The sequence below is a fragment of the Condylostylus longicornis genome, unplaced genomic scaffold (assembly GCF_029603195.1).
Source record: "Condylostylus longicornis isolate FDR11 unplaced genomic scaffold, ASM2960319v2 ptg000010l, whole genome shotgun sequence".
In the NCBI taxonomy this organism is placed as follows: domain Eukaryota; kingdom Metazoa; phylum Arthropoda; class Insecta; order Diptera; family Dolichopodidae; genus Condylostylus; species Condylostylus longicornis.
The window spans coordinates 5121676-5134183 of record NW_026577979.1 but is presented as its reverse complement, the minus strand read 5'-3'; the positions used below and the strand labels follow the sequence as shown (position 1 = coordinate 5134183).

The window sequence follows — 12508 nt, the reverse complement described above, 5'->3', positions numbered from 1 at the left end:
CTAGGAATGACTTGAGTTCTTTAAGATTTGTTGGTGGTTTAATTTGTCTGATGGCTTCGACCTTTTTGGGATCCGGTTTTATTCCTTCGTGAGTAATCAGGTGTCCCAAAAATTCCACTTCTGTCTTGAAAAAATGGGTTTTTTCCAGGTTAACCCTTAGATTTGCCTTTTCCAATGTAGAGAACACTTCCTCGATATTTGTTAGATGTTGTTCTTCGGTTTCTCCAAAAATGATGACATCGTCTATATAGACGTATCAGCGCTTTCCTATGTGTTGCTTTAGCACGTCGTCTATCATTCGCTGGAATATGGCCGGTGCATTCCTCAAGCCAAAGGGTAGTCGAGTAAACTCGTACTTCCCATTCATAGTGGAGAATGCTGTTTTGGGTATATCTTTTTCCGACATTTTGATTTGGTGGAACCCGGATGTGAGGTCAATAGTTGTAAAAAACCTAGCTTTTCCCAAACTTGAAAGCGTGTTGGTGATGTCGGGAATCGGGTACGTGTCTGGAATGGTTACAGCATTTAATCTTTTGAAGTCGATCACCATTCGGTATTTCTTAGTTCCTGAGGCATCTGGTTTCTTGGAAACTATCCAAATTGGAGAGTTGTAAGGACTCTTTGATGGTCGGATGATACCATCTTTTAGTAAATTCCCTATTTGCTCTTCGACCTCTCCTCTCATGTTGCTGGGATACGGGTATTGTTTGGTGTAAATTGGTTCTTCATTCGATGTTTTGATCTCTGCCCTTACTTCCGTGTCTATAATTTCGCTATCATTAATTGGCCCAAAAATCTTGCTATACTTGCTGATAATTTCTGAGATTCGTCCCTTTAGTTCTTCAGACAAATGGTCTGCCTTGATTTCAATGTTATTGACTTGAACTGATGTTTTTTCCTTAAGAGGTATAGTAATACCAGGTTTTATCGTAATTAGGTTGTTCTTTCTGTCTATGACGGCTTCCAAGGCTTTCAATGTATCGTCGCCCAAAATACCGTCGAACGATTTTAATCCTGGCAGGACGAAAAATTCCAAGGCACTATTATTACCGATGCATTTGAAGAATTTGGCGTTCATTTTTTCTGTAATTTGAACATCACCTCCCGCAGAACGAATTTTAAATGGTTTGTTGGTTGGTTTTGTGTCGACAGCAAGCTCGGGTCTGATGAAGTTTTTATTGGCTCCCGTATCAACTAGGAACTTTAGGATATCATTGTTCCTGGTATGGTACTCTAGGTAAGGAACGCTAGAGAGGCTCCGCTCGTAAAATTTATCTCTTGCGGATCATCTTCTTTTTCTTCATCAAATTCATATTCCTGATATTCATCTACTTCTGGTGTTTCTTGATTAGAATCGTCATTTTCTTCCTGCTCCAGGTTGAATAGCCGTTGCTTGGATTCAGGCTCGTTGTTTCTTGGCCGGTTTATATAGTTGACTCTCTTGCTATGTAGCGATGGATCAACATCCATCGGTGTAGGTGGTTTCGGATATGTTGGTCTTGGAGGTGCGTAGCGATTATTTTGTTGGTAATTTTGTTGTTGGGGTTGGTTACCACCTATTGGGTGACGTTGTGGGAAACTTTGCTGATACGGATTACGTAAACCATCTTGGTATGGTCTGAACGGCATAGGGATTCTTGGTTTGCTGCTTATGTTATTGATAGGTACCGAAACTCGATTATTGTTATTTTTTTGGTGCACTGTTATGTTCCTAAGATTTAAATTCTGCATCTCCAGGCAAAACGCATACGCCTCTGGCAGTGTTTGAGGCCTCTGAATCATTAACATTTTTGCTAATTCACCATTTAAACCTCGTATAAAGACGTCCAATGTTTTATTTCTGTATGTCTCGACAAGCACAGCAATTGTTTCAGCATTGTAGGTTTCCGTTTTTAATTTATTCACGATGAGTGAAAATTGATGATTGACGGTAGCGTAAAATGAATCTATGCTAGAGTTGCCTTGTTTAAGCATGAACAGTTGGTGCTCGAGGGTACGCACATCTCTTTTATCGGCGTAATGCATCGACAAGCATTCCTTGATTGTTAACCAGTCTTCGTCATAGATGTTATACGATATCAAGGCCAGATCAGCCTTGCCTCTGATTTTCTGCCTGATGCTTTGTAAAATAGTCCGGTATATGGGTCTTTCTTTAACGATTTCATAATCTTTTAGTATGCTTTCTACGGCGTGCACCCAAGAGATATATTGTACTGGATCACCATCGAAATATTGGAGCTCCTTCACTCTGTCTGGGAGTCTGCTTATTTCTTTGAGTTCGTCAACGGTTTTTGGCGTTGCTAGAATTTGTTGGCTTTGTGTTTGATTACCACTAGATCCAGAAAATTCTAAATGTTGAATCCGTTGCTCCAGCCTTTTCATAAAACCTTCTTGCTCTTGTGTTAAGTCACTACCCGTTGCAGAATGTTCCAGATTTACGATACGTTGTTCTAAACTTTTGATTTGTTCTATTTGCCGGTTCACTATTCCCGTTAAATTATTGATTGCTGTGGTTAGAGCTTCCATTTTATACTCTTATATTTTTTATTTTTAAGCCTTTGAATTTGTAAATTTTTTTATTGAACAATAGTTCGATCTTGATTATTCGTATCAACTCTCGTTCTCCAGTAATAGGGTTTCTATGTTTTACGTGTATTGGTGGTATTGCTACCTTTACTTTTTTCATTTATTAGTTTTCGTTTTAAATTTTAGTAGTCAAATTAATTTTGATTTCTTAATTTATTTAATTCACCGTTATTTATATTAATTTAATTTTAGTTTAATTTTTGGTTAAGTTTTTTTAATTTAATTTAAAATTTTTTTTTTTACTTTTATTTAAGTTTTTAATTTTTAATTATTAAGTTTAATTCAATTTTTTATTGGTTTTTATATTTAATTAATTTTTATTTAAATTAGAATTGTTAATCGTTTTTCTTTTAAATTGTTTAATTTTCCTTTTTTTAAAAAAATTTTCTTACTTTAGTATTATGAGGACTATTAAAGCGCGGGTTCGCATGTCCTATTGTTCCCGTGTTACTGAAGGTTACTTCAGGAGTCTCAGATGATTGTGTTGTGCTTTGTTCGCAGGTCGCAGATTTCTACTGGAGGCACCGTATTGTTCCTTTTTGGCTGTTAGTGTTCGAGATTTACTATCGGCCTACTGCGGTACGAGTTACGCTCACTTATGACGGGTTATTTAACCTTGTCTTCACTTGTAGAACCTTATTGTTACGACCTGTCCCTGCTGCTCGGGCGCCAGTTACGAATTTTGTGTCAAAATTCGTTTAAAAAATAATTTTATTTCGATTTTAAAATTACTTTTATAATACGTTTTATTTCTTTAAGATTACTTTTACAATACGTTTTATTTCACAACACTAGGTTAAAATTTAATATAACTTTACAATTAAATTTTAAGACTATTCTAAGACTTTAATGCTTAGTTCAATTAATGTCTAAGACTATCTAAGACTAAATTCTTAATCTAAATGTTACCTAATTTATAGTATAAAATTTGCTTATTTAGCAAATTTAATTTTATGTTATTTTCCTAACTAAAAATTTCTCACAGTACAGCGTAGACATGTCGTCAGCACTTTTTGTGGGAACATATTTTTGCGTTAAGAAATTCTCATGCTGAAATATGATGTTTGCTGGAAACGTATTTGAACATGTTTTAATATTAATATTCAGCGTAGAAGAATTCTCACGATGAAATATGTCTGATGAAACATGTTTGAACTTGTTTTAACATGCCCGCTATTTGATCCCTCGTTAACTTACATACGTAATAATAATGGCAGATTCTTTTTTTTATTTTTTCAAGTTCGAAATTTTGTTTTTCTATATAATTATGAATTTTGTAAGAATTTATCCTTGGAAAATTATAAACTAGAACGACCTATGTTTTGCACTATTTTGTTATTAATTCTTTTGCTATTAATTGTTGTGAGCTAGTTTTTCAATTTAAGGAAGAATTAAAAACTCTTTAGCAATATGTTATTGTAATTTAATTGCATATTTCTAGGAAGGTGTAAAAATTAGCGAAAATTGATATTTTGTTACTATCATTTTTGAGATGGGAGGAATTGCAGATGATATTTGGATAAAATGAATATAATTTTTTTCATTCAATTGCAGTTAAGATGATGGGCGATAGTAAAGAAAAAAAAAACGTCTGAGAGCAAAAAAAAATCAAGAAATCATTCTCTTCTTAGTTCGACTCGTCCCGAACTATTCATAGAATAATAGATTTCTATTTATTTTAGGTCTAGTCAAAAACTAATTGAAAAATTAGTTTAAAAGATTGAAACTATCGTGAAGTTTTTAAAGGGCAACTAAGTATAATTTGTCTCTATTAATTTTTTATAAACGGTAGAAGAAAAAAATCACTGTAGAAATTTGCAAAAAATTTCCCTTTTTTTTTTACGGAATATTTTAAATTATTTTGAATCAGGAATTATTGTATTGCACTATGCATTAACTTTTAATATATTTTATAAATTTTGTGAATTTATTTAAATTTCAGGAAATATAACAATAGAGGCAATTTAATACAATAAAAACAAGGAAAGTAAATTTTTTAAAACACTTCATTTTGTACTAAATCCCTTAAGTTTTAAATTAAAATTGAATTGAACTCTATATTTCCATTTAATTGAATTCAATATTGCTATATTCTAATGTCAATAACTGTATAAAATCGTATATAGTTATATAATTATTTTTATAATTGAAAAACAAAATTTTTCAAAATTAAATGTTAATCTTTTGATATAAAGGGAATAAACTGGTATATAGCATCCTTTATTTTTTTTTCGTCCTGATTTTTTCAACTGCATTAAATCCCACTTTTGAAATTCTTTAAATATCACAGATAAAAACAAAAAAAAGAGCAAGAAAGTATGTAAAAAGAATTTGTTTTTTTTTTGTTTTTCCAGGTTTTATATTTCCAAATGATATTGAAAAATTTAAATCAGAACACAAAATGAAGTTAATCTTAAAATGATTGTGTTCATTCAAATGGAATTGAATTTTTAAAGCAAATCAATGGCAAAAAAAAAAATTTTATATGAATAATTTTAAAGATGCAATTCCAGAGTAGATCATAGATTTTTTTGTGTGTTTTTTGATGACAAACTTGGATTACGATGTCATGTATTCAATCTATTTCTATTAAAGGAAAAGGAAAATTAAAAAAAAGGAAAACAGCTATTGAAGAATATTGAATTCAATTTGAAGCAATTTGAAAAAGAAAAAAAAATAAATAAATTGAATATTCTTTTTTCCTTTTTTCTTTCTTTCTTAAATTCACAAAAAAAAAATAAAAATATTTTATCCTTTATCTTAATTTCACTATTCAGTTTTGTAAGCATTCCTTTTATGTTTTTAATTATTATAATTTTAGTTATATATATAGAGAACACGTTATACTTATATAATAAGAATGTTATGTTGATTTTGACTTTATTATTATTTGAATGAAATTTTATTCATAGAAGAAAATGCCAAGGATTTTCTTCTTTTTTTTTTGTATTATGAAAAAAATTAGAGCAAACATAATTTGAATTGTTCAATAAAGGATTTTCTTATTTAATTTTATTATAAAATTATATTATTATAAATATATAGATTTTATTATAAAATCCTTTTTCAATATATTTAACAAAATAATAAAGAAAATTTTGGAAACGAAAATATAGAAAATTTTCATTTGACTGAACTTAATTTGAAAAATTTTGAATTATAATTTTAATTATAAAAGTAATAGTGACCATGATTAAATATATTTTGTGAAATTTTATTGCAATAATAATTGTATACTAAATAAATCACTATAAATACATAAAAGAAGCCTATAAAGGAATTTCTTACAATGCAAGTAAAATTAATTTGGAATCATTTGGGCTATTATACCCGTACTCACGTATGTACTGACAAGTGAACGTCCGAGATATAGAGCAAAGGAAATGCTTTCTATAAGCATTGAATTCTGAATCGATATAGCTAATGTTTGTTCGTCCGCGTGTTCCTTTGTGTTAGCGATAACCCGAAAATTTTGCATTCAAAAGCTACAAAAATTCTGAATACTTTACTGGATACATCGCTAAAGTAGCACAAGTTATATTATGAGTAACAGAGTTATAATTTAAAAAAAGTGAAAGTTTGTGCAAAATAGATTTTCAAATTTCACTTTCTTGAATTTAATTTGCTCAGGTATAACATAGTTAATACGGTTAACTACAACTATTCTAATTTTTTTATTATCAACATTTATTATAAAGAATCATTTGAAATTTTATAAAGTTAAGCATTAGCATGTAAAGCATTATGTATGTAAATTGAATGTATATTCGGGTTTAACAGATTTGCTATAAACAAATATAATTTTTGAACATATTTTGTTAATATGGTCACCACATAACATAAAATATTATATAGAATTTATAAGCAAAGCTAAATTTAATTTTAACTGATTGAATTTATAATCTATTTTAAATTTTTAATATGCATTCAATATGAAATTTACTATAAGGCTCTTAATAAATAAAAAATTGGCAGTAATTGTAATTTTTTAGTAAATATTACACAGAACAAAAGATATATGAACGTATAGTAAGAATTAGTATAGAATATTGTTAAAACATACAAAGATTGTTTTCGAAATTCAACTTCATGTGTTACAAATTCAAAGTGTTTTATATAACGATGCCGGAAACAATCAAATATACAATTGTAATTCTCAACAATTTTAATAATTATCTAAATTTAGAATTGGTTATTCAAAGAAACACAAAATCTCAAGTAAAATTAAAAATATATTTTAATCTAGTATGTATTCATTAAGACCTTTATATGCTTCGTAATTTAGTAACTTCAGAAATTTATGCTTTATTATTGCTCCATTTATTGCAAACAAATAACCAAATTAATTGGTATTCTCTCTTTTTTAACCTAGTGCCTTCATATGGAGAATAACTTCAAAGAATGGTATTTTTATATCTATTTAATTATTATTTAACAAGATTTTCATGATAATTATGGTAAAATTCACTCAGATAACATTTGATCTGAAATTATTTTACTTCATTGAAAAAATGCAATAATGATCCTTATATTGCTCCTATTTGTATATAAAGAAAAAATTCATATTTATATTGAGAATATAAAGGAATAATTTATTTTAATTATAGTATTTTATTAAAATGATAATGATAAATAATTTAATTAACAGAATAATATTTTAATTTTTATTTATTTTCCTTTTTGTGTGTATACACTAGAATGTCAAGCATATTGTATAAAAGGCAATAATAATAAGGATATTGTTTCCATTTTTTTTTTCTTTCATATACAAATATAATTAAAAGATTTAAATTTTAATTATCCTTTCCTCTATAATATTTTATTTTGCATTTTTTTCTCTCTTTCTTTTACTCTTTTTCTCATTTTTAACCTTAAACTTTTATGCCACTGAATACAATATTCCAATAATAGAATGAAAATATGTTTTTTCTTATTGCTCCTTTTTTTTGTTTTTTAATTATTGTTTTACATTTTATTGCCGCCTCTTTTATGTCCTGCAGCAATTATTTGTCCTTATTCCATTTACAAAAAAAAAACAGAATAAAACAATAACAAAGAACTTAATAATCGTAGTAAAAAAAGAAAAAGAATAATTTGAAATAATAAAAATAAAGATAAAAGCGAAATTGTGCAACAGAATCTCTAATAATTTCACTTAGAAAATAATACAAATAATGGTATATAACCTAGACTAGAAAATGATGAAAATAAAGGAAAAAAAAAGACTTAAAAAAGAAAATTTAAGGACTGCAATATTTAAGAAAAACAAAAAATAATAATTAGAATAATACTCAAAATTATGTTTGGTTAGACCGACCATAATTTAAAATGTTACAAACTTTCAATCAAATTGCAAATTAAGTCAAATTTCCTTCTTGTTGACATTTAGTTTTACTTTTATTATTCCTAAAGCAATTTACATACATAAACTTGAGAATTTTACGAACGTCTTCTGCTGCAAAATCTTACTTGTTCAAAGACTCCTATCGATCAACGCCCCACATTTTGCAAGAAGATTAGGTTTAGTTAGGCTAACACGGCCAGAGGCTAAGGTACATATATGCCAGGTTGGCCCGGTTTAATACCGATTGATATATTTTTATAAAGTTGTATCAAAATTTTCACCGTCTTCCAGCATAAATTCTCAGTACGCTTGTTATTCAAGCAAAACTTTCTCAGGTGATTCCAGAGCCGATAATATTAAGTGATTGTTCTCAATTTTTGTAACGTTTCAGATAATTATAACTTAAAATAGATAAAGATAACTTAAAAGTTTTTTGGCCTTTTATAACACGAGAGTACAGTATACAACCCCGTTGTTTTTATACAAGTTTCGAGATTACTACCAAATATTAGATAACCTATACATAATATGTACATGTGGTGGTCTTTAAATGCAATTATAGTGAAAAAAATTTAGATTTACGCAATTATTACGTTGAAACATTTATAGTAAAGCATACATACTAAGTTCATTTATGTGCATTTTTGATAAAACATCTACCCAAATTTATTCTATTATATTAGAAAAATCAGAAATAAGATAAAAAAAAAACAAAACGATGTAAAATACAAAATGAAAAAGAAATGAAAGAGGAAGAAAATATTTACGAATAGAGATAAAAAAAAATATGAAAACAGGAAACTCACAGGATCAGTTAAGAACAAAAGAGTCCTGTTTAGAGATTTTATATATTTTATTTAATATAAAGAGGAAATTTTTTTAATTTAACTTTTCCGTTTTAATGGCTTTTTATATACTGAATGTCTCGTTGGGCTTCTTGTTTTTTCTCTCTGTTTTTTTTTTTTTGATATTTCTTTTTAACTTTTTTTTTTCGTTTTTGGTTGTCTTCCGCTCCAATAACCCCCGACAGAAAAAAATAAAACAAAAATAAAAGAGAAAAAAAAATTATAATAATATTTTTCCTTTTCTAACTGTAGTATTTATTTGCTTCCTTTCTCTCTCTTTTTTTTTGCTTTTTTAGTTTTCTTCAATTCTAAACGTTATCTCTTTCGTTATAGCTGCTTTTCCTTCCACCTTTGAGAAAAATAAGCATTTATTTTTTTCCTTTTTATCTTTTCTTTTTTTTTCTTTTAAATTTCATTTTTTTTTTACACGTTCGCCCGTTGTTTTTATCCCGTTTTATATTCATCTAAATTCCTGCGAAAGAACTTACCTCTCTCTTTTCCTCTCTAGCATTTTGTATATTTTTTGAAAAAAAAAAAAAAAAAAAAAACAAAATATGATGCAAGCCTATATTATAAGTCAGTGTGTTTAGATTTACTCAATAGCAAGATGCGAATATTATTTATGTATGTGCTTTTGTATACATTATTATGTACAAAGAAATATTAAATATCATTGAATTAGTTAGTAAAGTCTGTGTGAAAAAGTTATGAGTTTTTATTATAAATAATATGAAAGCATTAAATAAGAGAGAGAAAAAAACGAATGAGAACAAATACAAAAAAAGTAAGATTAAGTTGGGATTTTTATATTTGATTTTATTAGCTGACGAGAATAAATGCCTTCCAGTTAAGTTTTTTTTCCTCTTCTTATTATTGTTATTATTATTATAAATATATAAATTGTTGGTCTTTTAATTTTTTTTCTTTGAAGGTTGGCAACTCGTTTAATAAAATTTATTTCTCATTTATAATATTTTTTTTTGAAAGGATATAGCATAAATAAAATCAAAATAAAATAGTAAAAATAACAAGATGGAAAAAAGAAAGTAAAGATACAAAATATTATAAGGAAGGACATTCAATGAAAGGTTATTTTTCAATGAAGAAAAACAACAACAACAAAAAAGGAACAAAATTCAATGACAGGATATGGAGATTTTTTAGAAAAAAGTTTATGAAAATAACAAAATATTTTTTAAATTAAAAATATATTCAATTATTTAATTTTAAATTAAATATTTTCATTATTCTTATTATATTTAATAATGATTTGATTCATAATTGAATGTAATTTAAAAATTTTTTTTGATTTGATAACATGATAATTTAAAAAAAATTTTATTTTGTAATATTAAAATTGAAATTAATCTTGGAACTCCAATCAAAATTTATTAAATACACTGATGGAAACACCGTACGATTATGGGAAAGATAATTACGGTTTAATTTATAGTATAAAAGTTTAGGTATCTTTTCTTGAACTGATTTTTATATTTTTGAGCAAAATTAATTTAAAATTTAATTACTGACCAAAAAGAATTTAAAGCCCTTATTGTACAGATCAGAAACAATAATTATATGAATTATTCCATTTAGATTTGAAATGAAAATATACATATGTGTAATTTGTATAAAATTTGACTTGCATAAAATTGATTTTGTAAAGATTACTCAAGTCCTTTTGTTCAATAATTAGTATGGTTCTTCTATTATGCCTGCAATAATTATTTTCTCTGTACGAATGTAAAAATCCTGTACTACAAATGTTTTTAATTTTGTGTTGTCTTCTATTACTTCATATAAAGGCATTAAATGTTTGGGGTAGTAAAATTGTCAAATTTAAATTTTATTTTAATTTTAAATTACGATCAAAAATTATGTAAAAACGCTAAAGCGGCAAATGTTACAAAAATTTAGTTAACAGTTTTTATTAAAATAAAATTTTATTAAAAAATGCATTTATTATAGTTGCATAATTATTTACTTTTCTTTTAGATTAATTTGGAAAAATTAAATAATAATGATTCAAAAATAATTAAAAAAAAAATGTAATTTCTCTAATTAATATCACGTTATTTCTTAGCAAAGAATGGTGTATTGGGAGCATCATAATTATATCCTGATGATTGGGATTGTGTTACAATTGTTTGTGTTTGTACTGGAGGAACATAATTTTGAATCACAGGTTGTGGTGGATTTGGTAAAATTACATGAGGTGCTGGTGTAACAGGAATTGGTGCTAATGAAAATGGCACTGGTTGTTGTCTAAATATAATTGGAGAAGGTTGTGATATGACTGTTTGTACTGGTACTTGAGGTGGTGGCAAATATTCTTGTACAGGTCTAGGTATATTATATCTTGGAATAACAGCTGGTTCTATTGGTCTAGGCCTTGGTAATGGTATTGCTTGAGTTTGTTGCCTTATAACAGGAATAGGTTGTGGTACTGGAATTGGCTGTGGTGCTGGAATTGTTTGAATTGGTTCTGGTATTTGAATCGGTCGAACTGGTTCTGGTATTTGAACTGGTTCTGGTATATGAATTGGTCGAACTGGTTCTGGTATTTGAATTGGTTGAATTGGTTGGACTGGTTGTGATATACGAATTGGTTGTTGAATTGAAACTTGTGGAGATGGTAATGGTGGCGGTAAATATTCTGGTGCTTGAATTGGAGCAGTATAAGTTGGTTCCACTGGTGCTGGAAGTGGAGCTGGAGCCGGAGCCGATGGTATATTATAAAATATTGGTGCTGGTGTTGAAGAAACATATACAGGTAAAGGTTGTGGTGAAGGTGGTGGTGGTGGTGGGATTGGTATTGGAATTGGTTGTGGACGTGGTGGCAAATATTGAGTTTCAGGCAGTGGTGGCGGTTCGATTATTACACTATCTTGTTGTGGTGGAAAAATTGCTTGTGGTCTATCATAATTATAACCATTACTGTTGACTAAATGTGATACATCAGCTAATGTTATTGAAATGTAATAGGACGTGATTAAAATCAGAAATTTCTGAAAATAATTTTAAAAGAAAAATTTTTCTATTAATTAAAAATTTTAGTACAAAACTATTGATATTTTAATTATGTATTTTTATTTAAACGGGTTTTTTTGTGTAATGATTACATAAGTGTTAATTGTTATGTAAACATAGGTATAAATAATTTTTATTTTCCAACATTACCATATTTATTAACTAGAGAACGCCTATATTTTTTATTTCCAGATGTGATGATAGCTAAATTAAAACTAATGCTAAATTTGAAATATTTTGCCGGTTTTATACACAAAAAATAATATGGGGATTTAGAAAAAAAAAACAAAAATTTAAAAAAAAAGAAAACCTCATATCTTACGCAGTTTGATTTTGCACAAACATTACACAAAAATGTAAATATGAAAATGTTAATATAGTTAAGGTATTGAAAAAGTTCATAATTTCTGGACAAATATAATTTAAAAATTATTTATTTATGAATTTATGATGAAAATATTGTAAGAAGAAATGCAAATGCATAATAGCAATGTTAAGCAATGTTTGTGCCAATACAAATTGGCGTTAAAATTTTAATTTTTAGTTTTGCGGAAAAATTTTTTTTGCAAATTGTTAGAAATACAATTTATACAATGTATGTTAAAAAAATCATAAACTTTTCTTTATTACTGTTATGGTAATGATGAACTCATTTTATTTATTAAAGTTTACTGTAAAATGAAAAAGAGTTCATTATTTAGAT

The 12508-nt window shown here is 27.5% G+C and overlaps 1 protein-coding gene across 1 annotated transcript; it reads right to left on the bottom strand.

Annotated features, from left to right (window-relative positions):
- Window positions 1-10696: 10696 nt before the first annotated feature.
- Window positions 10697-12014, bottom strand: LOC129619107 (uncharacterized). The gene is made up of 2 exons (XM_055534193.1): window positions 11956-12014; window positions 10697-11783 (listed from the first exon to the last, which is right to left on the bottom strand). The coding sequence occupies exons 1-2, from the start codon at window positions 11956-11958 to the stop codon at window positions 10848-10850; spliced, it is 939 nt and encodes a 312-aa protein (XP_055390168.1). The 5' UTR covers window positions 11959-12014; the 3' UTR covers window positions 10697-10847.
- Window positions 12015-12508: the final 494 nt, after the last annotated feature.